At 37.9% G+C, this 27,025-nt stretch overlaps 2 protein-coding genes across 3 annotated transcripts in view; one reads left to right on the top strand and one right to left on the bottom strand.

The window, feature by feature from the left end:
- The window catches only part of LOC121857140 (DNA-directed RNA polymerase II subunit RPB4-like), a 90,507-nt gene that overhangs the window by 19,668 nt on the left and 43,814 nt on the right, over window positions 1-27,025 (top strand). The window contains exon 4 of one of the 2 annotated variants that reach the window (XM_042353030.1): window positions 2,855-3,036. The exons of the other annotated variant lie outside the window; for it this stretch is intronic. Coding sequence (XP_042208964.1) covers window positions 2,855-2,933 — 79 coding nt within the window. The 3' untranslated portion in view covers window positions 2,934-3,036. Of the gene's footprint in view, window positions 1-2,854; window positions 3,037-27,025 lie in introns of those variants that run through there. 2 annotated transcript variants of the gene reach the window in all.
- Window positions 14,414-24,296, bottom strand: LOC121857141. Its single transcript, XM_042353031.1, has 4 exons — window positions 23,109-24,296; window positions 22,646-22,959; window positions 21,305-21,361; window positions 14,414-14,917 (listed from the first exon to the last, which is right to left on the bottom strand). The coding sequence occupies exons 1-4, from the start codon at window positions 24,246-24,248 to the stop codon at window positions 14,869-14,871; spliced, it is 1,560 nt and encodes a 519-aa protein (XP_042208965.1). The 5' UTR covers window positions 24,249-24,296; the 3' UTR covers window positions 14,414-14,868.

Raw genomic sequence — 27,025 nt, 5'->3', positions numbered from 1 at the left:
TAAGCCAATTACAGCTAGCAGCAGAGGGGGGTAGGGATGCATGGCCAATCACAGTCCGATACGTCATGACGTCAGTGATAACGCAACAAAGACAAACACTGCGCAACCTTACCGCGCGGCTTGCCCAAGCGGAGGGAGGAGGCGGGAGCAGGCGGGTGGGGCGAATCTAAAAATAGAGTTCTTGAGCCGGACACTCACCGCGTATACGTGGAAAAAACCCGCGTTAAGTGAAAGTTCGGCTCTGGCGAGGCACCGCGTATACGGTAAAACGCGCTAAGCGAAACCGCGTTAAGCGGGGTAATACTGGTATATGTTTGATTTTGGGTACTGTGTATTTGAACTATTAGGCACTCAAGAAATGAGTAACAATGTGAGAAATTAAGTTAAATATGGTCAAAACTTCCTGGGTAGGTGTCCCCCCACTTTTTTTTTTTTTTTTCAAAACCCAATCACATCCCTGATTACAGTTTCTGATCACAATCTTATCTCTATTTCGTCGAACTGGGTGTGTTCACCTCCCCTTACCCACTCTAATCACCAACTATGGCACTATCCGAGAGTACACTGGTAATCCTTGTGAGACGAATGTTGCTTTACCTCTCGGGACCCCTCGGTATGTGTTGACTGGGTGGTACGAGTGCATTTATTCCATCATCTACTAAAACTTTCACTTCACAGTCATGGTTTGATCACTCTTATTCTCTTGAATGTAGGAAGAGAGATATGGCATATTGAGTTGTGGAACTATCTCCTTCTGTTCTCCTCTTTCATTACTTTTAAGAAAAGTTGTATGGCTATTCTTTGTAAGGTCAAGCAGAATTTTATTAAAAAAAAAATCTCTGACCTGACTAACTCTTCTTCTTGTAAATCTTTTTGGTCCTCAACCAAAAACCTCTGTAATAAGTTCTGGAATCGGTCTTTTCCAACCTGATAACTCTATAGCCAACAATCCCACTTTGGCACCTTATTTTACTCTAACTACATACAGTACTTTGATGATTCCAATTTTGCCCCTCCAACTCCTACTATTAAACCTATGCACTTTTCTGTAATCTCCAATCATAGTGTTGCTGGTGTGTTATCCAGTCTGGATGTGAATAAGGCGCATGGACCAAACAGAATACCCCTTTGTGTTTTGAGGGAGTACGGTATGCTGAAATTCTGGCCCCTGTGCTTATTTGCCTCTTTTTGCCTTTGCCTCAAAACCCAAACTTTTTCACCTTGGAAGCATGCATTGGTTCAGTCCATCCCTAAGAAGGGTGACCATTCTAATTAGGGCAATAGTTAGAGGCCCTATTGCCCTAATTTATATCCCTCTAAGATTTTTGATACTATCTTAAACTCTCATTTTCTTTTTTACCTTGAATACCTTTCTCTTTTGTGAAATCACCAATATGGTTTCTGCCAGGTGAGATCTATTGGTGATCTGCTCTACCACTGCACTCATCTTTGGGCATCCTCTCTTAGGGATTGTGGAAAAACCTTTGTTGTGGTCCTCAATATCTCCAAAGCATTTGACAGGGTATGGCACAATCATTGCTTTTTAAACGTTCTTATGGTATCTCTTTTCTCTCGTTGCTACCTTCCTTGAGTCGATCCATGGCAGTTGATGTCAAAGGTTCAATCTCTCGCTCTTTCTCTACAAATAGTGGTGTTCCACAGGGTTCTGGTCTTTCACCTACTCTCTTCTATTTGTTTTTCAATGATTTACTTGACACTACTACTAATTCTATCCATTCTTATGCTGATAATTCTGCTCTCCGCCCTTCTTCTCATTTTCTCCTTTCCCTCAACTCTCAGACTAGATCTGTTTCTGGAGCTGATATCATTTCATTTAACAATGCGGATCTGTGCGTCACCTCTGAATGGGGAGGTAGAAGTTTGGCCAACTTCAGTAGTAAGAAAACAATATTTACCAATTACACTTTCAAAAATAGAAGATTCCCAAAGCTGCCTCCTGAAAGCTGGGATTGTTGTACAGATGCAAAATAGCTACTTCAGTCCTGAGGAGTTGCTTCAGGTTTGTAAGGGATTCATTCATCTTAACATGAAGTACTGCTTTCATATCCGGGGTGGTTCTTCTTTTGTCCAACTGTTAGATAGGATGGAATCAAAGTCATTTCGTCTTATTAACTCTCCTCCTTTAGTTGATAATCTCTCTTCCCTTTCTCTTCATTGCAATGTTGCTTCACTCTCTCTCTTTTACAGATACTTTAAAAAAAGCAACGTTCAGAACATTTGCCATCCTGTGTACCACTGGCAAGGCCGTGGGCTCATAACACTCATCTTGCTTGCGGTGCCCACCACTTCTGTGTAGATGTCAGACACTTGAGAATAACCCGTTATAGTAGTTCCCTCTTTCCTTTCACAACCAAACTGTGGAATGCTCTGCCATATTCTGTGTTGCTACCCTCTTACAATCTTTCTCACTTCAAAGGGCTGGTCTTCTGGCATCTTCGTGGTGTAGATTAACATTATATACTTTTTTTCACTCCTGTCCCCATTGTGTGGGCAGGAGTGGATATTCCCCTTAAAAAAAAGAAAAATACTGAATCCACTAATTATGCTGGACAAAAAGATTAATTTTATTGGGAATACAGTACTACTGTATACTGCACCTAATTGTAAAGTTACTTATTGAGTGGATTTCAGGTATTTATGTTTTTAAAATTCTGCTTTGTGATTATTGGATACTGTTTAACCACTGCCATTAGCCAAATAAAATATAATAAAAGTAGCTTCCTGTAGTGAAGGAGTTAATACAGTAGCTCATATTTCTCTCTGTCTCACCATCTCTTTTTTTGTAGTGCTGTTTGTGATAAAGACTTTAAAAAATACTGTTTTGTTATTCCAGCTTGGAGGGGCGGTTTGAAGATGAAGAGCTTAGAGTTCTCTTAGAAGACATGGCAACACAACGGAGTTTCCAGTATTGATGTCACTCACCTAATTCACACAAGAGTTTGAGTTTCCATAGTATAATTTTTTCATTTTGTTTAATGATTAATTGTGATTATTAAAAGCTCCCCATAAATGAAATTTTTTTTTTAATCATTGTATCCACAAATAAGGAACCTGTGAATTTTCATAATACAGTGACCCCTCGTTTAACGAACATCTCGGTTAACGTAATTTCGATTAACGAACTGCCTTCCATAAGGATCTTCAATTCGGTTAACGAAAAAAAATTCGGTTAATGAAGTTCTTACGAACTGACCTCAACATGTTTTCGCTTGCACTGACCGGGCAACCAGCTTTAGTATCAGTCCGCCAATACATTAATCGGTTCTAGGGCTTAAATTCCTTACTATTTTAGTAAATATCAAGAAGTTTATACTATTCAATAATTTTAAAAGTTTAATATTCAATTTTTAGTCATTTTAACAATTATTGAACATAATTGAAGGTAAAGTGACTAGTTTAATGCGCGGCATCCAGCCTCTTAACACAGCAAACAGGAGTTAGTCTCTCTCTGTTTTCACTGGAGGTAACACCTTGCTTGAGACTCTCTTCAACTAAACGCTTTTTTTCTGTGTTTCCAAGCAAATTATTGGTCATTTTGAAATATATTTTACATATTGACAATATATAATGCAGTGCAGTGTTGATTTAAAGAAAATAATCTTGAATTAAACCAAGAGAGCTAAAATTTTATGGGTGAAATGGCGCCATGGGGTGACTTCTTCCACCCCAATGCTTTCTCTTCTTCCTTCTCCTCCACCCCCATTCTAAATCCCATCATCATCATCATCATCATCATCATCATCATCATCATCATCATCATCATCATCCAGGAGCCTTCTACATACACACCTCAAAGTAAGTGAACTTTTCTACCATTTTTGTTGAATTTAGGAAATTTTCGGTGAGCTGGAACCAGTTACTCAAAAACCCATTGAAACAATGGTTTCGGTTAACGAACTTTTCGGTTAACGAACGACCTTCTGGAACAGATTGAGTTCGTTAACGGAGGGGTCACTGTACAGGTACATGGTAAAAGTAAAAAGTTTGTTTACAGTACTGTTGCATTTTGAATATATTAATTACTGCAGATAATACCTTTTTTTATATTAGTGCAATTTTTCCAGCAATTAGAGACTGTGCATCTTATTTCAAAATTAGCACTGTAATAACTATTCATCCTAACTATGTAGTACAGCACTTGTTAAGTCCAACGTTTTCTTAGACCGTTCGTAATCTGAAACGTAAAAAGTTTGAAACACAATGTCCACTAAGTGTATTTCATGAGTTTATTGGGGACCAGTGAGAGCTCTGACATTGATTAGATTATAAAAGTTAGACTTAAGAATTCATTGCAAACCCTTAATATGTTACATAACCTTGGAAAGGGTGGGGCTTGTTGATTTTTCGGGGGTGTGGGAGCTCAGGTAAAGTGTTCAACGTATCTCAGACTCTGACTCAGAGATGTCTTAAGACTGTGGGCCATATTTCACAGTCGTTATACCACCCGACCGATGGGGCTCACTGTAGGATGTGGTTATTTAGAGGCGCCACAGACCTGAAGGCTGTCCCGGTGGATCTGGTTTGTTATTGGGATCAATGGAACATATTATCGGGGTTACCCACCATATAGCAGTCTTGATGGATATAAAAACCTTTTTCTCCCTCCAAATTTTGATATACAGGCAGTCCCCAGGTTACTAATGAGTTCTGTTCCTGGGGACGTTCTTAACCCTTTGGATGCGACATGCGGGTAAACCCGCCCAAAATATTATATTAATTAAATGCGACAAGCGGGGATATCCCACGACCTTGAAAAAACTTCCCCAAATGAGACGACATGCGGACATAAGAACATAAGAACATAAGAAAGTGGGATACTGCAGGAGGCCGACTGGCCCATACAGGGCAGATCCCTTTCACACCCATCCCAGCACTTCCATGTGCCTATCCAACTTCGTCTTGAAGCTCCCTAGCGTCCCCGATCCTACTATAGCACTCGGTAGCCTATTCCACATATCCACAACTCTATTTCCAAACCAGTGCTTGCCTATATCCTTTCTGAATCGGAATTTATCTAATTTAAAGCCATTTGTTCTAGTTATTTCGTTATTACTGAACTTCAGAACATCTTCCATTTTACCCTTGTTAATCCCACTTACCCACTTGTACACCTCTATCATATCTCCCCTAACTCTACGCCTCTCTAATGAATGTAAGCCTAAGCTTTTCAGTATAGGAGTATAGGAGTATTTCCTGAATGCAATATAGCTTATTTTTGTACTATTTTGTTTGATATTATCTGAATATGTAATACATATCTAAATTTGATGTTTAGTAACCAAATTGATTAAATTTATTTGCCATATACCAGACATTGATTTATACCAATTTCCTGCATTTTTGGGTATAAATGTCATTTTTTCTCTAAAATTTGCACACATGTGAATTTTTGTTCCAGATTTGGAAAATATACTAAAAGTTCTCAAGGAAAAACATATAGAAAATGTGATTATATGAAATTCATTTTTGGCAGGATAATTGACACTTTTCAGGAACCGGCGCGAAATTTAATTACGCACCTAAAGAGTTAAGTCGAAACACATGGTATGTGCATATCGTACTTGCAGAACAGTGTTTAAAATCCCACTAAATAATAGCCGTCCTTATATACATCTAAAATCACTTAATTTAAGAGAAAAGAAGAAATAGAATGACAAAATAGGGTAAATGAAAGTGAAAAATAAGTCCTCAACTAAATAAAAATCTGTAAATTTAAAGTTTATCCCCGTTTGTATCAGCTGATGTTCTTAAGTCGGACGTTCGTAACCTGGGGACTGCCTGTACTGAGATAGAATATATTCAAAATTGATTGAAAATTAGTTTGTTGGTGACAAAAGGTTTTATTTCCATACACAGCGTACAGTATACTGTACATTCAAAGACTGTCAGTTATTTACGTGTTAAAATAATCCTAGTACAAGAAATATAAATTTCATATAGGAAGCACAAATTACCAATGAAATAACGATATTAAAGATCAGCCTAGTCAGCCTCATCACAAATAAATTTGGCTTTATTTAAAACCTTATAAATTATTTTTAAGTGGCACTGCAGCTGAGAACCAAACTGGGGCACAATATTCAAGGATGGGTAACAGAAACGAAGTAAAACAAAATGTAATAATATTAACATTCTGAAACATTAAGCCATGTACAAACTATATAAAATTTCTGAAAAGCTGACGAGTCTACAAAATGAATGTGATTGGGTTAGGTTAGGAATTCTCGGTTAAGTGGCCACTTACTAAAAAGTAAGGCTATATTTCAGGATAGATGAATACTTGCCTTTTCTTGTATAACTTTGCCCCTCTCTGTTCATGGCTATTCATATTTCCCGTTCCGTGTTGTGACAGCTGACTCGTGGCACACCATCCGTCAGTTATGCCAGTGTGGCCAACACTCGGTGAAATATAACCTCCAAAACAAATTTCATAAACACCAGAGAATAATAATTGCTATATCACATAGGTATCCTCTTAACACTTTCATGTTTGTTTGGTCGTATGATGTGAATTTGTTTCAATGTTGGTTACAATGGAAATGTTGGTAGCCTACCTGGTTGATCAGGATCCTCACCCATCATGGTGCCCAAGGCATGTTCTTGAATCACTTCTCCCTGCATGAGCATCAGGTTTCCGGTTATCAGACTCACCATAGGGCATGACAACTATGTATACGAACCTGTATCTGCTTTTATAATGGGAATCTATGGGAAAATATAAAACAATTTACAAAAACTTGACTAAGAAGAGTTTTTAGGAACGTATCCGTCTCGTAAATTGGGTTCTGCTTGTACTGTACTGTAATTAGAAAAGGTGGTAAGTTTTTAACTCTAACCTTGAAGCATAAAAAAAATTCATAATTAATACAGTAGTGACAGTTTAGGAGGAATGTATCAGGCCAAGTGATGATTTTCCCTGTAACCTGCATTCAAACATTGCAGTGTAATGCAGGCTCTGAACAAATTCCCCAGCAGCTAGGGACTCTGAAGAAGTGTCTTGAAGAAATGGCAACTAGCAGACCCACTGTTAGGGGAAAGGAGGAACAATGGGAACATTTTCGAGCGCAGGAACAATGTAATAGTTTTTGGAGTCCCTGACAGCCAGTCGGAGGAAGCTGAGAGTAGGAAAACACACGACAAGTTGCAATTTGAGAATATTTGTATGTACAGAGGCTCTCAATGTCAACCCTCCCTCAGGATGTGAGGAGGGTAGGCCAAAGGCAAGAGGACAAGCCTCGCCCCCTCAGGATAAGGGGATAAGAAATGGGATGTTATTGGTATTACAAGTAATATACAGTATTGTATCCATATGGTAGTAAACTTGTTGCCGAATGGGATTGAAGTTATACAGCTCCCTCCTCCTCCCCAACCTTTTCTCTTACCATACTTTTTTTTTTTTACTGATGTTTGGATTAGTAAAAGAAGGAAGAGGAGTAAATAGAAGAATAAAGAAGGGGAAACAAAATAGTTAGAGATAACAGGTGGGAGGAGCTGAGTTTCATCATGCGTCTGGATGCACAGTTTCAACGTTACCAGACCATTTTCGGACCTTATAGCTACAGTGTGTATACTTATTCCTGTGGCCGACTGTACATCAACACAATATATACGTATAGGTGGTGTAGATCTGTTGTACAAGAACCTGGAGGAATGTGAGTTCACTATTGAAGGATATGACTCATTTAAGAACCTTTCTCAAGAAATTTGCAAGAGGGGTGTGGTTATTTGTGCTAGGCAAGACCTTAGAGCCAGCCAAGTCAAGGTACAGGGGGGGGGGGGGTTGTTTTTGAAGAATCCAAGTGGTGTAAAATTAAATTAAAGGGGAGAGACTTACTTATTGTCAACTGTATCTACAGATCCCCAAACTGTAGCTTACTAAATCAAAGGAACTTAAGAGCCTTAATATACTGTACAATGCAACACTGCTCAACCCTACCACCTCCTTATCATGGGGGACCTTAACTATGGCGACATCGACTGGAGAAATGAGTCCACGTCAAATGACTAATAATCCTGCTACTCTTTTTGTAGAAACAGATATTTTCTGTTCCAACATGCTAAAGACCCGACACATTACAGAGGGAGGCAAACACTCAAACCACTGGACCTCATCATAATAAACGAGGAGGGTATGGTGCCAAGCTGGAACACCTAGCCCCCGTTGGAACCAACCACCATGTAACGTCCTTCAGTTTAACTGTTACTTGGTTCACTACAAAACCAGGCCAAGGTTCAAATTATGACAGGATGAGGGAGGAGATGAGGGGGTATCCACTGGTCTGACTCACTAAGGTATAAGAATGCAGACACTATGCTGAATATCAAAGACAGTAAAGTGAACCATTTGATTGACAAATATATACCCAAGACCAAAGCCAGCGCCCCTAGGAATACAAGACCACTACACATGAGCCATGTGGTGGTCAATAAAATTACGAAGAAAACCTAGAAATTCAAGGCGTGAGTTAGGAACGAAGCAAAGTTAGAGAGTAGAAGGGCTGAAAAGGAGTTCCAGAGACTGATTGCAAGTGAGGTCAAGTCAAACCCAAAGGCGTTTTACAACTACACAAAGTCAAAATTAAAAACGCAAGTAGGAGTATTAGACCTGAAGATGGTAGTTATGCAGATTCTGACCAGGAAAAGGGGAAAGGATGCGAACAATCTTTCTGTGTTTGAGGACAGACAGTTCGGCACAGCGCTGACTCACATTGTGTTCTTAGAAGAGGTTAGAAGAAATAAATTGTCAAAGCTAAAGGTTTTATACGAGTCCTGGCCCTGACATGGTGCATCCCAGAGTGCTAAGAGAGTTGTGCAACGAGCTTGCCGAGCCCCTGAAGATCCTGTTCTGTAAATGCCTGGATGAGCAAAAAGTCTCCAGTGATTGGAAAATGGCTTACATGAGTCCTATTTTCAAGAAGGGTGATCGTCACTTCACGAATAATTATAGACCCGTGAGCCTGACCAGCATAGTGTTGTAAAGGATGCCATGATGGAACATCTACAAAACAATCTTGTAAAGGATTGCCAACACGGTTTTATGCTGGAACGCCCCTGCTTAACACTTTTACTCAAGGTATTGGTTGTTTGGACCCAAATTCTGGAACAGGGTGGTAATATCAACAATATATACCTAGATTTTGCCAAGGCTTTCAACAGCTTACCCCATGAAAGGTTGAAAATTAAACTGGAAGGGTATGGGATTCGGGGAAGTGTTCTAGCGTGGATCGGAGACTTTCTCCATGATCGCAAACAGTGTGTGGTGATTAATGGCACGAAATCATCATGTGTACCTGTGATAAGCGGGGTACAACAGGGCAGTGTATTAGGTCCGCTGTTGTTTGTTTGCTTCATAAATGACATGCGAGAAGCTGTGCATTCCTCTAAACAAATGTTTGCTGATGATGCCAAGTTATTCAGGGAAATTAATAACCAAGCAGACTGTGAAGAGCTGCAGAAGGATGTCTGTGAGCTTCAAGAATGGTCGAAGAAATGGCTGCTAAGATTCAATGTCATGAAGTGTAAGAGGCTGCCCCTGGGGACATACAACGAGAGGGAGGCGTATCACATGCTCCAACGGGATGAAGAAACTGCATTAATTGAGACTGAATGTGAAAAGGACCTTGGTGTGTATGTTGACAATGAACTGAAGTTCTTGGTCCATGTTTTGAAGGTAAACCAAGCATCTAAATTATTAGGACACACACACACACACAGTCCATACCCCGTAATGGTCTTTCAAGAACGAGGGGTTTCCCTGCCTGGAGTACAGGTTGACAATCCCTTATCCGAAACCCTTGGGACCAGATGCATTTCGGTTTTCGGAATTTTTCAGATTTCAGAATGTTTTTTTTTTTTTTTTTTACAGGGATCAGCCCACCCAGGCACATGTCAATGACCCACATTGGGGCCTGGGGGATAAAATATAATAATAATAATTATAATAATAATACTAACAATAATAATAATTCATAGGTCTAGGTCGTGTTTCTCGCTTTTGATCTTTTTTTCATTCTTGTATTTCTTTATTATTATTATTTTATTATTACAGTATTATTGTTATTATTATTATCATTCTTATTTTATTTTTGTGTGTTTTTTATTAAAAATTAAATTTACTATGAATTATTATTATTATTACTGTATTATCATTATTATTATTATTATAATTATTATTACTATTACATTTTCACCTCCCAGGCCCCAATGTGGGTCAGTGACCTGTGCCCGAGTGGGTTAATACCCCCCCCCCCTCCCCCCCAAAAACCGGTTTTCAGAGGTTTTCGGAATTTTGGATAAAGGGTTGTCAACCTGTACTATCACCCCATCTGGTCCCCGAGATATGCTAGGGACTGTCAGTTAATTGAAAATGTCCATAGGAGGGCCACCAGACTGGTGCCTGCACTTTGGCACATCAGTTACCCCGAGAGATTAGAGCGCCTGCACTTGCCTAGCTTATATTACAGACGGGCAAAGGGGGACCTAATTGAGATGCATAAACATCTCAACGGGGACTACTCACTCGAGTGTCCTTACCTGGAGTTGGCGGACGCTCGCCCCACAAGGGGTCACAGCTCGGAGTGAGAGTTGTGAACTTGTGGAACAATCTGCCAGAGAGTGTAGTGATGGCACTGAGTGTGAGCTGTTTCAACACAAGACTTGACCAGCACTGGAGCAGGTTCAGATACATTCAGGATCCAGTACTTGCCAACAGTGCATAACAGAGACGTGACCAATCACGCAAGCAGCTAACGAGCCGATCAGTGTTAAAAAAATGAGAAGAAAAAAAAAGCACATTTATTAATACAGGTATTGTAATACAGTATTGTTAATCAGGATTTCTTATATATAACATTTGGAAGGATAAAAATAAAGCAATGTTGACTTCCTTTAATGCACTATAAAGGTAACCCAAGTCAACCACAAAATGAAAATGAGAAGAGCAAAAATCTCACCCAATATATATAATATATATATATATATATATATCTTGATAAAATCACACGGGAAGATGGAAACAACGGAGTTGTTGAATAAAGACGAAAGCTAAGGTACTCCGTTGTTTCCATCTTCCCGTGTGATTTTATCAAGATTTATCTTATCCACGTTTTCATTGTGGATTTACATAAAATATATATATATATATATATATATATATATATATATATATATATATATATATATATATATATATATATATATATATATATATATATATATATATATATATATATATAATTTTTTTTTTTTTTTTTTTTTCCCCCAACTACACTACAGCTTTTTTTTTAGCAAGCATGAACTTAATCAAGGAAGTAGTACACTAATTCCCAGTGTGGTCTTTCTTTAGTCTTAGTAATATATACAGTAATTACCTATATTCTCAGCTATTTCTCTATATTTAACAGAAATGTGACTTCCCTCCAGCCTCCCTACATGATCACTCATAAAACCTTAAAATTACTGTTGTCCTATCCACCTCTTCTGCTTTCCATGAGCTCTGAGATTTGGACTCATGAGCCAGAAGCAGAAGAAACTGATGCATTTATCTGTCCATAAATGCTTTGGATTCATGAGTCATAATCTCAGGGTACATGGAGCTGCAGAAGTGACAGGACTGTGACTGTACTGTACATGTGCTGGTCTTATGTTTTCTTAAACATTGCAGTAAAACATCTGTCAACTGGGAAGTCTGGTACTAAGAGGCATCCATTAAATGGAATCTTCTCAAGATCTAAAATAATGATGAATTATAAATGTTACCTTTGGTTTGTGTAATATTTATCTTGACAGTGGTACAGCCAAAAATTGATCCACCAATCACAATCACCATTACATACAGCCTTACTTTACCAAGTATTGCCAGGTAAATTTGTGAACACGAGACCCAGGGTGGGTTCAGTGCATCTTTGGTTGACTGTACAATTTCACAAACTGTGCAATACAATACGTAGTACAGTAAGTCCTCGTATAACGTCAGCCCGCTTAAAGTTGTTTCGGCACGACATATATTGCTAATCTTTAGATAACAAAAATTCGTTTAATGTCCCAATAACTCGGTACAACGTCATTTTGCGTTGTCATAAACTACTTTTTATGGTGCATCACCATCTCTCTGTGTGCTGTCTCTCACTCGTGGAATGTCACAGCGTCCCCAAGCGATTCCAAGCCAGTCTCTGTTAGGCTTCCACAGCGTTCGTGTTTGTTTAAATTATTTCAATTCGAAACAGGGCAACATCAAATTTACTTGTGAATTGGAAAAGGACAATATTCTACCATTCCTTGATGTTAATATCCACCATCTTCATAATAGTTTCGAGACAGCCTTATACAGAAAACCAACTTTCACTGGTTTGAGTTCAAAATTTTCATCTCTCATTCCTCTTAATTACAAACGTAATCCAGTACGTACTCTTACCAACAGAGCCTTTAATATATGTTCAAGCTATTTCCACTTGGACATTGCACTAAAATACATAAAGGAACTTCTCCTTAACAATGGTTTCCCTAAGAGATTTACAGACACTTATATTGGCAAAACCCTTAATAGGTTTTTTAGTCCCACACAGCCTCAAATCCACACCATCCATAAATATTCTATCTATTTCACCATCCTGTACACAGGCCCACTCAGTTTAACCCCTAGAAACAAACTTAAGAAGCTTTTCAATGAATTCTATCCACAAATTTCTATAAAAATGCCATTGAATTTCTGTATATGTAATGTATTTCATGGGGCAGAGGGAGGCTCAGGAACGTAACTCCCGTATTTTATCTATTTCTTATGGAGAAAATTGATCCGCTTAACGTTGTTTCATATAACGTTGGGTTTTCAGGAACGTAACCCCGACGTTAAGCGAGGACTTACTGTATATGGCAGAATAAATAATAGAATTATAAAATGTTGTAATAGAGAATAAATGACTCTTTAATGTTTATAAGATAGGATGAGAGATCATGGGGTCAAGGTAGGCCATGAAAGATGCCTGCAAAGTGGCTGTGGGAAAAATTACATTGTATGGAGAAAGTGTTCCTTATACAAATGTTAAGAAAACCTTATGTCAATCAACAGTGATGGGCATTGGACTAAATAGCATGATCAATTCAGATTGTATTTTATCTAAAAGTAAATAATTAATTCATAAAGTAAATTGTTTATTATTTTCAGTGTTATGCTTATTTGTGAGACGTCAAACAAGGCCCACAACTGCTCAAGTGCAATGCCACATGAGATCTTTCCTTAGGGGAAAATATCCTATCTTTGTTTCATCAAAATGCAATATAAAGCAGAGGTCTTGTCTAAAAGATTTTTATCATCAGGCACACAAATATAGTCTCAACATTTCAGGTTAAGACAAAATAAGAAATTTAATTGATATATAAGATGTACAAGAATAGGGCAAGTTGGAGTGACAATATATATATATATATATATATATATATATATATATATATATATATATATATATATATATATATATATATATATATATATATATATATATATATATATATATATATATATATATATATATATATATATATATATATATATATATATATATATATATGTGTGTGTGTGTGTGTGCATCAAATACACATACATACAATATAACAATTGACTTAGCTTGAGGCTGTTACAGTATACATTACCTTTAAGGAAATGAAAAAAAAATAATAATATGCAGTAAATTATATGGTCATTATACTTTATATACAGGTCCCTGACTTATGAACGTCCGCATTACTAACGGGGTTAAACTTGAAATTTACTGTATTTTGTCATTCTATTTCTTCTTTTGTCTTGAATTAAGTGATTTTAGATGTATATAAGGCCTTAGGCTATGACATTGGTGGAATTTAAACATTATTTTGTAAGTATGGTATGCACATAGCATGTGTTCCGAAATACGTACAAATCCGACTTATGAGCGTCCTCATGAATGGAACCCATTCGTAACCCGGGGACCCCCTGTATATATGTCTGTCAACTAAATTCAAAATATATCCTGATAATTATCATTCGTCATAATTGGTTTTCAGAACAAATCACTAAAAACAAATTTTTTCTACTCAAACATTACACATCACACAACTCAGAAATAATTAAACATTATAAACACTCAGTCAACATAAAATGTGTTATGTCAGTGTCCAGAACTTAAAAAAAAATATCCTTTATTTTGTCAAGTGTCAAATTAAAAATTGCCAATTTATTCATACTATACACACTGTACAGGCATACACTTTTTGGAGGTTTTTTGTACCATAATAACCTATAGAAGGGAAAAAGTGTGATTCTAATTGATCTTGTTGCCGGTCACCCTCCATCAACCAGGAAAAACCTGTGTGTTGGGTGGGGGGAGATGCACACAGCAAAATAGATGCTACACTGACCTATACACAGTATAGACTAATTTAAACTAAAGACATGACTTGTATATTTCACTTTTTTTTCCTCTTAAATTTAAAAGGAACACAAAATTGTCCTACACAGTAGGCCATGTTGTGTAGGCTGTTATTGTTTTGGTGTAGGCCACATTGTTTAAATTAGGCCATCATGTTGTTTAGGTGTAGGCCATGTTGTTTAAATTTAGGCCATCATGTTGTTTAGGTGTAGGTCATGTTGTTTAGATGTACAGTAGGCCATGTTGTTTAACCGTTTAGCGGGCAGGGGCTCCTCTCAGCTGAATAAAATTGTTTGACATAATCCAAAACAAAATTCCTCAGGGATACTTTGCCCCCTGAAGGGTTTAAGAGAAATATAAAACAGCTCACTTCCTACAAAAATATTTTAGGTAATATTAAATTCCTTGCTGCAGCTGTTGGTGTTGAACAAGTGCAGGCAACACATCATATCTCACTATCACTCTCCATCTCAGGTAGAAGATCCCCTACAAGTCTGAAAATGATGGAAAGTAAAAACAAACAAACAATACATTCTTGGGAATAAGTACATTATTTTACTTCCTGACCGACACTTGACTTCAATTATAGAATTGTAACCCCCCCCCCCCTTTTTAGCTGACAATACTAAGCTAAGAATCAACCGCCCTACTTCTCCGAAAGCGAGAATTTGTTTGTGACATTGACGGTAAATATTCTTTATTTTAAGCCTTTTTTCCCCACCCATATCTTAAAAAATAATGTTTTCATGCATACATAAAATTCAGCATTAAAATGAGCCAGAACTGGGTATCTTTAACAATTTTATATCAATTTATTTGCAATACTGTACTAAATATCAATATTAATCAAGCATTTTTATGTCTTCATACAATGCAACACTAACTTGGTGAAATTCATGACTGAAATTCCCACTTACTAATTAAGGTTCCTCCCTTATCTACCCTCTCCCCCAAAACTCCTACAGGAAACATACAAATGCCTTTTATAGAGAAATTGCCTGTTACTGGTTGCACACAAATCTCAGCTGCACAGTTCCAACATTTTTATGGAGTGCAAATACTGTACTGCATGCTAAATGGAAGAAATATGCAGACTAGCCTAAATAGTACTAGTGTGTGTGTGACCAAAGGGAAGCAAATTAAATTGAAGACATGCATCAAGGAAAAATGTGAGCATAGAAGTATTATTATCATGGAAGAAGGATATGTACTGTACTGTATGTGAACATAACCATCATGGAAGAGTATGAGTGTATTTACCTTATGGCTACCCAAACTTGACAATGTGGCTCGATATATTTTCTTCAGTGTCGTTAATATAGATCACAAACAGGATGGCTGTTTATTTTGTGCTTGGATATTAGTAGCTAGCCATGTATGTGGGACTTTGTCAATGACAATCCCTGTACAACCTTGGTCCACATAGTCTGTACCATATAAAGGAAGTGAGTAAATTTGTTAGACAATGTTTTCTTTGTGAAACCATGTTGTGGTGTATAGACAAGATTTTATTTGTTTAGGTGTTTGATGATGGTGTCCCTCAGAATTTTCTCAACAAGTTTTCATGTAAGTGATGTTAGGTTGATCAGCCTATGGTTTTCTGCTGCACTTTTTCTACACATCACATATACTAAGGTAACACTGGATGATTACCAGTCCCTAGACGCTTTTCCTAGACACAGAGATTTTCTGAAAAGGATTCTTAGTGGAGTGCAAATCTACAGTAGTTTGCCATCTCCTTTAACATCTTGGTCTGTGCTGCTCGAGGGACTTTGAATTCTTTCAAGCTAGTTATGCTTTTGTTGATGATGTCATCTGTAATTGCAATCTCTCTTAATTCATTTTCCACCCCTGAGGTACTGGCATGTTATCCATCATCTCTTGTGTGAATACTGATGTATTTAGGGCATCTGCTGTCTGTGTACCATCCTTAAGGGTCACAGTGTTTTCATCCCTTAGAGCAGGGGTGTCAAACTCATTTGCAACAGCGGGCCAGATTTAATATGAGTACATACACATATTATGAGCACATTGCGATCACCCCTTCAGGGAGTAGTGCAGCAAAATTAGAGCGCTGGCGGCTGAGGAGTGAGGTCTTAAGTCTACTCAAGATTGCGGGACAAGCCAGCCAGCCAGCCAGCCACCCCCCGGCCTATGGGCGAGTGCAAAGCTCTTTCTGGCGGGAGAAGGAAAAGAAAATGTTTGTGTTATGTGTTGTATATCCTTAATAACTCATATCATTGTAACGTAACTGGATGATTGTCATACGTGATTCTGAGTGACAGCAAAGTACAGAAGTAGTAAGCAGTAATAATATATAGTTACCATGATTAATCTTATTGCCTGTTACTGCTGCTCCCTGATACTAGGCACTTCTTGGTGTGGATCAATGCATCAAAGTTTGGAGCTAATGACTGAGCTGCAGCAACATTCAATATTGAATTCAGGTGCATATCAGTAAGTTGAGAATGAAGCCAAGATTTGTTAATGTTCATTACAGAAAAGAGTTGTTCACAAACACATGTACTTCCAAACATGGACATTATCTTTTTTGGCAAAACACTTAATCCCGGGATAATTTGGTCCCACTTACTGATAAAATGTGCCAACATTGACACTCAAAAATGTGTTCCTCAAAACAGAATCACACCTCATTAACACTGACAGAGAATAGGTTCTGAAAAATGGAAAAATCTCTCTCAAGATATTTAAAGTCAGCAAATCTTTCTTGGAACTCATTCCTTAACTTGGAAATCTTGATGCAGTACTTTTCTGTGTTGGTATCAACATGAAGCTCAGGTGTGCCTTGCAGGGACGTTAAGGTCGGAGAGTGTGAAAGATTACTTTCTGCAAGTTGCCTTTCAAAAAACTGCAGTTTCATCTCAAAGGCACAAATGCAATCATTAAACTCTGTTACCAATTTATTGCATCCTTGCATCTTTGTGTTTAGGTCATTTAAGTGCTCTGTAATATCTACCATGAAAGATAGATCTTGAACCCATTCATTATCTTTCAATTCATGCACATCCTTTCCTTTCTGTTTCATAAACATCTGTATTTCACTACGCAATTCATTAAATCGCTTCAGTACGACTCCCCGACTTAACCAGCGAACATCAGTGTGATATGACAGTCTGTGTGTGTTCTCATTTTCCTCCAAAAAGCAGTTGAACTGTCTGTGGTTCAGACCTCGTGCTCGTATAAAGTTTACTGTATTTATAATGACATCCATGACATTATCCATCTTTTATGTTTTACTGTACAACACTTCTCCATGTATAATGCAATGCAAATTATGAAATTGATGGTTTGGGTTCACAGCTAGTAGCTTTCCTTTAATTTTGTTGCCATGCCAGCTTTTCTCCTCACCATTTGTGGTGCTCCATCTGTAGCCAGACTCACAGGTTGTACCCAGTCAACACCTAAATTATCCAGGGCCCTACCAAACTCGCAAAGATGTTATCATCTATTGTTGTTCCTTTCATTGGTACCAGTTCCACAAACTCTTCTGTGAACTGTATATAAAAACTGCAAGATATGCTACATCAGTTACATCGGTACTTTCATCAATTGCACCAGAAAATGCAGTAAAGGACTTAACTTTGTCTTTGAGTTGACTGTTAATATTCTCTGATAACTTATTATTTCTCTCTGCATCTTTATTTCTTGAGAGGCTAATGTTTGCAAATGCTTGATGTTTTTCCGGGCAAATATCTTCTGAAGCCACCAACATACATTTCTTTATAAAATTCCCTTCAGAAAAGGGCTTTGATTTCAAGCTATTTCATGGGCAATCCTGTAACTTGTCTTAACTGCAGCATATATTTATTACAGCAATACCCCGCTTTATGCGTTTCAGTTTTACGCGTTTCTACATTTATGCGGTACACCGCCAGAACCGGAATTCCCGCCTTACGCGGTGCATCTACTCATATACGCGGGAAGCGGCGCGGGCAGGGTGCGCACAAGGTCGCCCAGTCATCAAAACATGACCGAGTTCTTCACCCGCCACCCACCACAGCCGGCCCAAGTCAGTGATAGTGAGGATATGGACTTATATGGACTTTGACGGGTTTGACAAAGGCCCTGCAAGCCTCTGTGGTGGATAGTGATACAATTGATACAAGTGATACAGGTGAGGGCCAATAATCTGCCCTCTGCCTTGGAACCAACCCTCCATCCCCGTGTGCCCAGCCATCTTTTCTCCTAATGTAAGTGTTAAAAAACCTAATATTATTGATATTTCTTTTAATTATTAATTGTGTGTGCATACCATCATAAAATTAAGATGTTATTTTTACTACAACGTACGTATTTTGTCTGAAAAAGTGGAGTTTGGGGGTCGGCCCAGTCTCTATTTCAATTAATCCCATATGTTCTGTTGTCCCATTTACGCGTTTCCCGCTTTACGCGGGCCTCTGTAGGTTCAATTGACCGCGTAAAGCGGGGTATTACTGTATACTTCAGGGCATGGTTAGTGCCATAATGCCTTCAAACGTTGTAATCTTTGGCAACAGCTACCTGTTGCTTACAAATCAAACATGTCGGTTTTCCATTCATTTCAACAAAAAAGTGCAAGATTTCCACTTTTCTTGTACCACCCGATGCTCGTCATTAATTGTAATTTTTTTTTATAACATGATTATGGACTGAAAAGTAAAAACATTGGACCTTGCTTCTGATATTTGTGATGTTCCAACTGCCTTGAGTGACTATGCAGGACAAGTACCCTTCAACTACTTTCTGATGACATTCAAAGATTGTATAATATTCCATCACAGTACTGTATGCAGTGGTCACTAGCCGGAGTTAGTTTCTCCCTGACGTGGACTAGTTCACTATTACCTCCTCAGTCATCAAGACTAAATCCAGAATGTTGCCTCTCCTTGAAGTTTCCGTCACATGTTGTGTGAGGCATTTATCTTCAATGAGATCAAGGAATTTTTCTCCCTCACCTTGTATAAGATTAATCTTATCTATTGTCATGTGATTAAAATCTTCCACGATGAGAGTTTGTGCTCTTGATGCTGCCTGAATGACTATGACGTTCTGTCATTTCCCCATCTAATTCAGAGTCAGCCCTATAACAAGCACCAAATTGATTTGAATGATTCCACTTCATTAAGCTCATTATTGCTAGTTACTATTAGGTACTCCTGGACATACAGTACAGTAGTTACTATCAGGTACTCCTTGACATACAGTTCAGTAGTGCACCTGTCTTTCTAAAAGGAGGGGGATACCCTGGTAAATAAAATTCACCCTATGGCTCATCTTCTAATTTCAATATCTGATTTTTATTTTTTATTATTTATTTATTGGTCACCCCCCCCACATCCTTGTGTAAGGTGAAGCGCAGACGCGTTTACAGCGCCCAACAGGGGGGCATGCTAAGTTCATGCTTGCCTTATGTTTCATGAGTTAAGGGCATAGAAGCCTGAAGAGTCAATGGTTATGTCTAAGCAAGTTATTGGAAGCTCCAACAACTTGTCCCTGAATACGAATTCGCAGCTTTCGATTTACAGCAGGTACCTACTTTGCTGCTAGGTGAACAGGGACCAAGGGGACTAGGAAGAGTGTCCAAACAACTTCCGCCGGCCTGGGAATCAAACCTGTGACATCTTGCTTGCGAGGCAAGAGCGGTACCGCTCCACCAGCGCCCTCCTCTGATTGTTCTGTGTCCACATATGTGCTCAATACTTCAGTCTCATTAACCCATTGTGGATGGGGGTCCCCTCTTAACTGAATAAAATCATCTGGTATTAGCAAAAATAAAATATTAAAAGCGGCAACCCTGTAGTGAAGGGATTAACCAGACGTCTGGCATTTGTTTACCAACACTCGATTGACCTTGTTTCTAATACCGTACTGCCCTCTTTAAAGGTTGTGAGCCTTGAGGGTTAATATAACCACTCTCATGTTTTTCTTGGGTTTTTATTCTCTGTGGCATAGTAGTACGTATTACTTAAAGCTACAACTTTTTTTTTACAGGGATGAGCCCATCCGAGCACAGGTCACTGACCCACATCGGGGCCTGGGGGGCGAAAATGTAATAATAATAATAATAATAATAATAATAATAATAATAATAATAATAATAATAATAATAATAATAATAATAATAATTAATACAAATAAATAAAATTTTAATGCAAAATAAAAATAAAATTATAATACAGTAATAAAATACGAATAATAATAACCATAAATAAAAAAAAATTAAATCAAGAGTAAGAAACAATATACAGTACAGTATGAATGTTGCATTGTCAATGGTAAGAGAAACAATTGAAACCCTACAATTGTGTTTAAATAAGGTAGAAAGTCAGATCAGAAACCTGGGACTTGGTCACAATTTTCGTGATGCCATATGGCAGCAGGATCTACCATTAGACAACACATTATGCTTCCAATATCTTCCCATTATGTACAGGTAGTCTGCCTCTTGCCCTTACTGATGTGAGGGCTGGAACATTGCTTCAACTTTTCAATACGATTATGGAAGAATGAGTGAGTACAGTATACAGTACAGTATTACCATAATGGAAGAATGTGAGTACAATACAGTAATGTATTATCATCAAGAAGGAAGAATTGGTGTAGTGGAAGTTTATCTCAGTGACAGTTTTTCAAAATAATTTTACCACAAGGAATGACTCTCACAGGAAATAGTCATCAGTCAATTATATGCTCATTGTAGCTTTAGTTATGTAAAGTCTGGTATCTTAAGGTTTTAAGTAAGTCATCAGTCTGCACACTGGTTAAATCATGTACACAAGTAAGGTATTAAGAAAATAATGGGCATGTTTATATAGGTACAGTACTCTAACTAAGAACTTAACAAAATCAAATTGTCTACCAAAGAAAAGAATCAGTCTTACCTGGCAGGAGAATCTGGAGGAGTGTTGAACACTGTGGTAACATCTGAGGCAAACTGCCTGTAAAGTAGATAACAAAAAAAATAAATAAAAAATAATAATAATGGTTGCCCCTTGTGTAACGAGGGTGGCTGCTGGCCCTAGGGCCACCTAAGCGTGAATTTGTTTAAGGTGTAGAAGCTGTTGCTAACACAATAACCACACCCTGAGTTAACGAGCTGCATGACCCAGCGTCAAGTAATAGTCTGAGAAGACCGGACAGCTCGCCAGCTGCACTGGCTAACCATTACCCCGGAACACGATCAGCAAATCAATTAACATCCAGGTTCTCAATTACTGCTAAGTAAACAGAGGCAAATGGCGTAAAGAAATTTGCCCATAGTTTTACCCTGCCCACGATTGAACCTGAGTCCACTCACTTGCGAGGTGAGCATGCTGACCATTACATACACACACATGGAGTAATATCTCCTTTAGCCAGAATCCCTCAAACCCAGAACTTTCCGATAGCTGGAATTGAAATTTTCTCAGAAAATCATTCCCAAAGCCGGAATTTTCCGGAAAATTTTGGCTTTGGGAATTATTTTCCGAGGGGCACATTTTCCAGAAAATGACGAGAAAATTTTCCCGATACCCGAAAAATTTGGGGGATGGGGGTAGTTATTTTTTCTGGGTTTGAGTGATGAAAATCAGGTGCCTTTTCTTGCGAGTGCTGTTTAGTCATGCTGGGCTTATATTTAGGCCTAAAAGATCCTGATTGGACAACCATAATATTGAGAATCAGTTACTGATTAATATAAATAGAAAAATTTGCAAATAAACATATGTAATGCTAAATCTTTTATTTTTATCTCAAGTTTACTAGTTTTTTTATAATTTACTGTGGATCTATTTTAATATTTGAGTTGTTGAGATGATTAATAATTTTGTTGTTACTCTTTACTGTCAGCACTTGAGTACTTTATGAATGAGATACTTCTTTACTTCTACTAGTAACATTTTGCCACTGTAACAATACTTTTATGTACATAACAAAGTTTGATACTTTATACAACTCTGCCTGGATATGCAATGTGTGTGTGTGTGTGTGTGTGTGTGTGCGTGCGTGCGTGCGTGCGTGCGTGCGTGCGTGCGTGCGTTGCTCAAGGAGAATGGACATAATCTATGAGAATGATAAATCAGATAAGAAAAAAAGTGACCCCTGAGTCTCCATGTGAATTTTGATCCCTTGACCTAAAGTCTTTCTAGGTTGGTTTGGCAATATGAATCCCACAGGTAAATCCCTCAATAATCTGTAGGTCATTAATACTCTTACACTTATTTCAAAACATGCACAACATTTACCTCACAAGGCTGCGCTTACACCGAGGAGGCTGTTGTCTTGAAGTAGGCTTGGAAATCTTTCTAGGAGCACCTAAAGGATACACATAAGACCTTCCTTCTGGAGTGATGAAAGACTTAAGCCCATCGAATCCTAATGCTCCAGTCTTTGATGGTACCATGTCCCTCATTTTATAGGATTTTTGGATGGAAGTCACAAAGTCTTGCTTAGATGAACCAGGTTTTAAGAGTTCAGGCAAGGAAGGTTGACTTGGGGAACTTGAACTGAGTCTTTTTGTAGGTATCAGAGTACAACTTGGTGTTTTAGATTCCAAATCCTGAAAAATAATGGGATCCAAGTATAGTTGCAATTTTGAAGAAATATACATATACTTTAAAATATATATTAACAGAATCTTCACAATGTTTGTTTGGTACAGTAATCTGTTAGTCAAATATATTTTATCTAAACTTAAAATGTTCTTACCTGTAGACCAGGAGCAAGTGACCACACTCTAGATACTGCTGGTGACTGCTCTGATGTGGTTGACAGTATTGGTATGTGCAATCCCTTAGTAGGTGTATCTGACTCCTGCATTGATATGTTGGTGTGAGAGCTGACAAGTAATGTTTTTTCTCCTTGTGGAACACATTGAAGTTCATCAAATATCTTTGAATTTCCACATGCAACATCCTCTTTTAAGGGGGAGCTGATATCTAGTGTTAGAGGTAAGAACTTTGAATTTGAGTGACTGGGCACCTTATCCTGCATATTTAATTCCTTCAGATCCTCAAAAGTTTTACAATCTATTTTAGTGTTGTGGTACACAGGGGAACTGCTTTGTGATGATGCAGATGCGGTCACAAGAGCATCAGTCACTAAAAAATATGAGGGACTATTGAGGAGAGGGTGTCTGTATAGGTGTCTTGGTGAAGTACTAATTTCAGCCCCAAACTTGACAGGTGATTCTTTTTTCTCACAATTATCACTCAAAAAGTTAAAACATCCTTCTTGTTCAATAGTGAAGCATTGGTATTTTTCGAAGTTACGTACAGTATTGCTTTTGCAGGTTACTGACTCGCCACTACTCAACGGAGTCTCATCAATGAGGTTTTTCCTACTTTCATCAGCATTGCTGTTCTTGCAATATGCAATTTTAATACAATCTGGATTGGCATGCAATAATTCACTACTACTGTCTTTATCTAAATCACCAAAACTCTTTTGTGAAACACTCATTTCATTGTCTTTGAGTTTTAGGCAAAGTGTTCCACTGTCAAAATATTCACTCTGGGAGGTTGAGGAGGGCAAGTAAGTGCCATTTATTGGGCCATTCTTCTGCTTAAGTGGACTTACTGGTGCTGTAAAGTGTGATGAGCACAAAGATCGTTTAAAACAAGGCAACTTATACATTGGCTCTGAACATCGAGAATGATATGCTTTCCTGGATCTGTCAGAGTCTTGTGTATCTGGCTCAGAACCTGAGGAGAAGGATCCAGACCTATATCTTGATCTCTTCGGAAGGAACTCATGGCTTGAGGAGTCTGAAGCAAATCTTTTACCTTTAACCTTCTCATTATACAGATAGTCAGTGTTTATATTTTCCTTTGAGGAACTGGGGGACATACCCGCAAAGGTAAGGCGTTTTTTACGCACTGAAGAGCACAATTTTCTGGTGGGGGGGAGAAAATATATTATTTAGTCACAATGCAATTTTGCTGTTTAACACACACATATACACACAATATCATCAGGTTTCATAAACAGTATAATTAAAAAATAATAATAATCAGTTCATGAAAATGTAGTTCCCTGTCCTCAACAGATGGCAGTCCAAGCAGGCACATCGTCTGCTAGCAGATATTTCAAATTACTGTCCTGTACAGAATTAATATTTAATGTATTATTTCCTCCCACAAATTGTCAAATGTGCATATACAGTGGTCCCTCAGTTAACGAACACAATTCGTTCCACAGAGTCGTTCGTTAACCGAATCCATTATTTCAATGGGATATTGGGTAATTGGTTCCAGCTAACAGAAAAGTACATACAAAGTAAAGCCAAAAATGCATAAAGTCAGAGACACTCCTAAAATTCCCCTAAATCGACCTTAAATCAACACACACACACACATACACACACACGACTTACGACCTACATCCACCCGCACTTACGACCTGCCTCAGTCGTACCAAAATTTGGTCAAATTACGTATTTTTGAGTCCCAAAATCAGTACACAGACAAAATTTTCATCTGTAATTCACTCTAAAATGGCTGGCAAGCTTAAAAGTGAGTGTTTTGTGGTGCTGAGAAGAAAAAGAGACCCCAATTTTAGATTTTCTATGCATTATTTAAGCATTTTTGACTTACGACCTGGATGTCGGTCCCGAACACCGTCGTAGGTCGGGGAGCAGCTGTTTATGTATACTGTATATATATATATAACCGATTATGGTATAAGAATAAAAAAAATTGGTAATAAAAACTGCTATACAGTACGTATAACTGATTATATTTATAGCAATTAAAAGAAGAATGAGGGCCCTCATATTAGTATATTTTCATGTATTTTTAGTACTGTACCTTATATATTTTGCAAATCCACAAACTTTGGTAATTCAGCCAGGATAGGATAACAATTAGCAGGAATTTTTTAGGAGGCAAAAAGGCATAAATTGTGAGATTTGGTGTCAGTTCAAGAAGGTTGTGTTGGCATTAGCTGGGTGAGGTGATGGGTGTCCTAATACAGTACACTATCTTCCATCCAGACACTTTTGTAATGTCTTTTTGTGCTGATAGACATAAATATACAGTACTGTACAGTATAACGTATTAGAACACCTGCAGTGTATGTAATCTTTACCTCGGAGTAAAGGAACATTGTGATAAATTACTAAAGTAGTGCCTCAAACAAAGTGTCAAGTACAGTACATGTACAGTACAGTAGACAGTTAGATATGAAGTATATGTGGTAATTCTTATGTAGATTTTTTGGTCCTTTTAACCAGGTATCTAAACATTTCTATAAATATTGTTGAATTATTCCTCATTTATCAAAGGTGAACAACAATTATGTTAAGAAAAAATGAAATATTAGTTAATGGCAGCAGGAACAAAACAGTTTAAGAGCTCATCGTAGTATGCTAGCAGATGTACCAATGAGCAATTTTTATTTTTATTAAATAACAAAGCAAGTTCAACAAAGCCTTATCTATGCATGAAAATACAATGTGTATTAAACAAAGAGAATTTAACATTCACTTGATGTGGTGGAAGAAACTGTTTATAGACATTACTTAAAGTAGTGACGGCGGTGCACGAATTTTGAATTTTTCAAAATGATATGAATTTGAAATGATACAATTGAAAAAAGATTTTTTTTTAAATACTGTATACTCGGTACTAATAGTTTTTAATAAAATTAACTTAAGAGAGTAGTGATCTGCCTTGCCACCTAAGAAAACACTCGGAAATGCTACACAAACAGGCAGTCCCTGACTTACGACATGGATACTTTCCAGGATCCTGATCATAAGTCAATTTGTCCATAAGACATCAGTGTTAATTTCATAGTTTAGGTTAGGTTAAAGCACAACCCTGCCCATAAAAAAACCCAATAATATTCCAAACATAACAAATATCATAAATACTGTAAATAAAGTGATGTTAAACATATAGAACAATAAAAGTACAGTAATACCCCGCTTAATGCGGTTTCACTTAGCGCGTTTTACCGTATACGCGGTGCCTCGCCAGAGCCGAACTTTCACTTAACGCGGGTTTTTTCCACGTACAGGTATACGCGGTGAGTGTCCGGCTCGAGACGCTATTTTTAGATTCGCCCCACCCGCCACCCGCCTGCCTGCCTGCTCTCGCCTCTCCCTCCCTCCCGCCTCCCTCCGCCTGGGCAAGCCGCGCTGTAAGGTTGCGCAGTGTGTGTCTTCTACTAACGAGTGTTACACCTAACTTTTAATTTTCCTAACCTAACCTTTATTTTTCCTAACTTAACCTTTATTTTTCCTAACCTAACCTCTTCTATATTACTTGTTTGTTCATACCATCATAAAGTTAAGATAAAATTTTTACTACAACTTAGTTGTGTGTCGTCAAAAAGTGGAGTTGGGGGTCGGGCCAGTTTCTATTGGAATTAATCCCATATGTTCTGTTGTTCACTTAGCGCGGTTTTCACTTAACACGGTACCCTGTGGGTTTTATTGACCGCGTTAAGCGGGGTACTACTGTAATGTAAAAATTGGGATGTTAATTAGTGTATAAATTTTTCAATGAATGTAATGGAATCCTGTTCGTTAGGGCGGATGATTGTATGTCAGACAGTTGTAACCCAGGGAAAGTCTGTAATGCCCCTTTCCCAATGTGTAAAAAATGGGTTGATGACTGGAA

This window comes from Homarus americanus, unplaced genomic scaffold, assembly GCF_018991925.1.
Source record: "Homarus americanus isolate GMGI-L3 unplaced genomic scaffold, GMGI_Hamer_2.0 scaffold20465, whole genome shotgun sequence".
In the NCBI taxonomy this organism is placed as follows: Eukaryota; Metazoa; Arthropoda; class Malacostraca; order Decapoda; family Nephropidae; genus Homarus; species Homarus americanus.
This window is presented reverse-complemented; position numbering and strand designations above follow the sequence as displayed.

Excerpts from the sequence above, each read along its gene's own strand:
- LOC121857141 (XM_042353031.1), bottom strand. The coding sequence starts at position 24,248 with ATGTCCCCCAGTTCCTCAAAGGAAAATATAAACACTGACTATCTGTAT. Across the intron at positions 22,960-23,108 it reads CACTTGCTCCTGGTCTACAG|GATTTGGAATCTAAAACACC; the intron begins GTAAGAACATTT and ends ATTATTTTTCAG. Across the intron at positions 14,918-21,304 it reads CCTCCAGATTCTCCTGCCAG|ACTTGTAGGGGATCTTCTAC; the intron begins GTAAGACTGATT and ends CATCATTTTCAG.